General features: G+C 61.9%; 1 protein-coding gene across 1 annotated transcript in view; it reads right to left on the bottom strand.

Moving 5' to 3' along the window:
* The window catches only part of BCAP31 (B cell receptor associated protein 31), a gene marked incomplete at its 3' end in the record, with an annotated part of 3,657 nt that extends 1,399 nt beyond the window's left edge, over nucleotides 1-2,258 (bottom strand). The window contains exons 1-3 of the mRNA XM_027670559.1: nucleotides 2,064-2,258; nucleotides 1,536-1,636; nucleotides 715-859 (exon numbers count right to left, since the gene is read on the bottom strand). Of these exons, the coding sequence (XP_027526360.1) occupies nucleotides 715-859; nucleotides 1,536-1,636; nucleotides 2,064-2,155 (338 nt within the window). The remainder of the gene's footprint in view (nucleotides 1-714; nucleotides 860-1,535; nucleotides 1,637-2,063) is intronic.
* Between the last annotated feature and the right edge of the window lie 2,397 nt (nucleotides 2,259-4,655).

Genomic DNA, 4,655 nt, shown 5'->3' with positions numbered 1-4,655 from the left:
CCCCCAGCGAGGCCTGGGCCGAGATCAGCGTCACCAAACGCCTCAGGAGGCTGAGGAGGGGGAAAAAGGGTCTCTGAGCCCCCCCCAAATCACACTGAGCCCTTCTGGGACCCCCCAAATCACACTGAACCCCCCAAATCACACTGAACCCCCCCAGGGTCACCCAGAACCCCCCAGAGTGTCCCAGGACCCCCAGGGCTGAGATTGGGGTCACCACGAGACCCCTCTCCCCAGTCCCCCCTAGCTGGGTCCTGGGACCCCCCAAACCGGGTCCTGGGAGCCCCCAGCTCCCCCCAAAACACATCCTGGGACCTCCTAGGCCCCCCTAAATCAGCCCTAGGACCCCCCAGCCCTCCTAAAGTGGGTCCTGGGACCCCCCCAAAACACATCCTGGGACCCCCCAACTCCCCCAAACCAGGTCCTGCCCCCTCCCATCTCCCCCAAACCAGGTCCTGGGACCCCCCAGCTCCCCCAAAATCAGCTCTAGGACCCCCCCAACCCCCCCAGATCAGTTCGAGGGACCCCCCCAGACTCACAAGGAGAGCAGGAGGGCGAATCCCGCCAGGTAAAGGGGTCCTGCCCCCCTCCCATCTCCCCCAAACCAGGTCCTGGGACCCCTGAACCACACCCCAAACAGGTTCTAAGACCCCCCCAGCCCCCCCAAACCAGGCCCTGGGACCCCCCAAACCCCCCTGGGACCCCCCCCAGACTCACAAGGAGAGCAGGAGGGCGAATCCCGCCAGGTAAAGGTTCCTCTGGGCCCGGAAAAGCTTCATGTGGAAATGCTCCAGGGCCCCGGGGGTGCTGTGCAGGGCCTCCCTGTCCCCCAAATTGTACTTACGGGTCTCCCTCAGGGCATCTGGGGGGTGGGAGGGGGATTTAGGGGGGCTGAGACCCCCAGAACACCCCCAGGATCATCCCAGAACAATCCCAGGACCCCCCCAGCCCCAAAGGGCCTCCCTGTCCCCCAAATTGTACTTAGGGGTGTCCCTCAGGGCATCTGGGGGTGAGGGGGGATTTAGGGGGGGCTGAGACCCCCAAGAGCCCCCCAAAAATCACCTCAGGACCCCTCAGGAATCACCAGAACCATCCCAGGACCCCTGGACCTGAAGGGCCTCCCTGTCCCCCAAATTGTACTTAGGGGTCTCCCTCAGGGTATTGGGGTGAGGGGGGATCATTTAGGGGGGGTTGAGACCCCCCAGGACACCCCAGAACCCCCTGGAACCCCCAAGACCCCCCCCCAGCCCCAGGAATTCCCACCCAGGACCCCCCTTGGGATCCCCAAGACCCTCCCAGGACCCCCCAAAACCTGCTATGGACCCCCAGGACCCCCCCCAAACCCCCCAGGACCCTCTCAAACCCCCTCCCAGGACCCTCCCAGACCCCCCCTGACCCCCCTAGAACCCCCTGGGACCCCTCCCAGAACCCCCAGGACACTCTGGGATCCCCCAAGACCCCCCCCAGACCCTCCCAGGACCACTCAAGACCCTCCCAGGACCCCCAGGGACCCCCCCAAAGCCCCCCCCCGTCCCCACCGAGCAGCAGCAGGACGAGGATGACGATGAGGACGATGAAGAAGGTGTTGCCGTAGGACACGGCCAAGGCCACCAGGCGGGACCTGAAGATCTTCTGCCATCTGGGGGGGGGGGGTTTAAGGGGGTTGGGACCCTCCCCCAGCTCTGGGGACCCCCCAAAATCCACCAGGACCCCCCAGAATTCCAGGGGATCCCCCAAAACCCAGGGAACCCTCCCCAGAGGCACCAAACGGGACCTGAAGATCTTCTGCCATTTTTGGGGGTTCACGACCCTCCCCCAGCCCTGAGGACTCCCCAAAATCCACCAAGACCCCCCAAAAGCCAGAGGACCCCCCTCAGAGCCCCCCTAGGACCCTCCCCCAGCCCCTGGGACCCCCCAATCTACCCCCCCAGGACCCCCAAATTCCCACACACACCCAACCCCCCCCCCAGGGCCCCCCCCCAATCCTTGGGGCCCCCCGGGGCCCCCCCCCCCCCCCCGGGAGCCCCCAAAACCCCCCCCCCCAAATCCCCCCCTTTCCCCCAGACCTGGCGGGTGACACGAAGGGGACGCAGAGCAGCAGCACCAGGAAAACCTCCGCGTACAGGAACGTGGCCACCGCCGTCCACTGCAGGCTCATGGTGGCCTTGGGGAGGGGAGCGAGGGGACGATTTGACCCAAAAATCCCCCCCAAAATCCCCCAAAACCCCCCCAAAAAACGCCCCTCTCACCTCGCGCTGCTGCCCCGCCCGGACCGGAAACGCCGCCAAAAGTCCCGCCTACTTTTGGGAAAACGGCCAATCGGAGCGCGCGAAGGGCGGTAACAGCCAATCAGAGAGGGTGAAAGGGCGGAAAAGGGAGGAGAAGGTGAAGCCGCTTCCGCCCGCCATCTTGTCTGCCCTGCCCGGTTCTGTCATGGCGGCGGGTGCGGGGTGAGATGGGGGGAGAAAGCGAGGACGGGAATTGAAAGGGGGGGCACCTGCTACCTCTGGAGGGTGATGGAAATTCAGGAGGAGTCGTCCGGTACCGGCGGAGGGGGCGGGAATTGAGGGGGGGGCGTCCGGTACTGGCGGAAGTTGCGGAGAAACGGCGCCTATGGGGAGACCGTGGGTTGTCACGTGATCCTGGAGGGCCAATGGGGAGCGCTGTGATTGGTCAGCTGATCGCGGGGCACGCTGGGAGTTGCAGTTTACCACGTGATCCCAGCGGACCAATGGAAATTGCTGGTTTTCGTCACGTGATCCCAGGGGCACGCCGGGAGTTGTAGTTCGTCACGTCCCGTTTCCCTCCCTTTTTTAAAACACCGAAACTTTCAAAAACTCGCATTATTTATAATTAAAAAGCGTTTTCCCTCTAAATCCCGGCGGTAACTACAGAATTCCCGCAAAATTCAGGGTCTACCCAGGTGTGTTCCCTGTGCAAGCCACGCCCCCTCGTGGAAGCCACGCCCCTCTCATGGAAGCCACGCCCCCTCCGAATAAAAAATGTTCTATTATTACGTTTAATAACGCCCAAATAGACCAAAATATGAACAATAATTGCGCTGTGAAAGTGTTCTACTACCGTGAATAATAGAATATCATTATATATAAAATAATGTGGGTTAAAAAACCAACTGTTTGTCCGTATAATTGTATTTATTGTATTATTCTATTACATTGTTATTCTGACTTATAGTCTCTCCTTTGAGTTGGTTTCGTTTCCTGTTTAATTTTTATGTTACACCTGCACACAACAGATAATTTACATAACCTGATTTAGCCCCGCCCCCTCAACTGCAGCCCCGCCCCTTCTATTTAGCCCCGCCCTTCCATTTAGCCCCACCCCTCCAGCCCACCTCTGCCCCTCCCCCTTTAGCCCCACCCCTCCTTCCCATTGGCCCCGCCCCCAGCATTGATTGACAGACTCGGATTCGTGGGACGTGTTTATTGGGGGGGTTTGGGGGGTCCTTGGGGGGTCCCAGGGGGGGATTTTGGGGGTCCCTTGGGGGGTGGTTGATTTGGGAGTCCCAGGGGGGGATTTTGGGGGTCCTGGGAAGGATTTTGGGGGTCCCTTGGGGGGAGTGGTTGATTTGGGGGTCCCAGCGGGGGATTTTGGGGGCCCCTTGAGGGGGGTGGTTGATTTGGGGGTCCTGGGGGGGGTTGTCCCTGCATATTTTTGGGGTCCCATGGGGATTCTGGGGGGATCCGTGGGGAGGTTTTTGGGGACTTGGGGGGAATTTGGGGGGGCCCTGGGGGTGGTTGAGTGTTTTAGGGGTCCCTGGGGGGTCCTGGGGGGTATTTTGGGGGTCCTGGGAAGGGTTTGGGGGGTCCTTGGGGGCCCCTTGAGGGGGTGGTTGCTTTAAGGGTCCCGGGGGTGTCTCTGGGTATTTTTGGAGTCCTGAGGAATTTTGGGGAGTCCCGGGGGTACTTTGGGGGTCCCCGGGGGTTGGGTGTGGGTGGGGTCTCAGCCCGGCCCCTCCCCCAGCAGGAGCAGCCCCAGCAGGACCCCCCCAAAAAGCCCCAAAAGCACCAATTGGGGTCTCAGGGGGAGGAACCGCCCGGGGGGGGCCGGGGGAGGGTCCCAGGGGGGTCCCCGAGGGGGGTCCCAGGGGGGTCCCGGGGGGGCACGAAGGGGCTGCCGAGGCTCCAAACGCAGGGGGCTGGGAGGGAAGAGGGGTTAGGGGGGGCTCAGGAGGGGTCTGGGGACCCCCAGAGACCCCCAAAACCCCCCCCAAAAAATCCCCCCCAGACACCTCAAAATCACCCCCAAAAATCCCCCCCGAGACACCCCAAAGTCCCTCCCAATCACCCCCAGAGATACCCCAAAATCCCCCCCAGACACCCCCTAAAAATCCCCCAAAATCCACACCCAAGGCCTCCAAAATCTACCCCCGAGACCCCCAAAAAATCCCCCCCAGAGCCCCCCAAAGACGCCCCAAAATCTCCCCTAAAAATCCCCCTGAGACCCCCGAAAATTTCTCCAGAAACCCCCCAAAAATGCCCCCCAAACCTCCCCAAAATCCCCCCCAGAGACCACCAAAAATACCCCCCAGAGATCCCCCAAAATCCATCCCTGAGACCCCCCAAAATCCCCCTCAGAGACCCCCAAAATCCCCCCAAAACCCCCCAAAATTCATCCGAGACCCTCCCAAATCCCCC

Source organism: Neopelma chrysocephalum, unplaced genomic scaffold (assembly GCF_003984885.1).
Source record: "Neopelma chrysocephalum unplaced genomic scaffold, ASM398488v2 Primary Assembly neopelma1_96913, whole genome shotgun sequence".
Lineage (NCBI taxonomy): Eukaryota > Metazoa > Chordata > Aves > Passeriformes > Pipridae > Neopelma > Neopelma chrysocephalum.
This window is presented reverse-complemented; position numbering and strand designations above follow the sequence as displayed.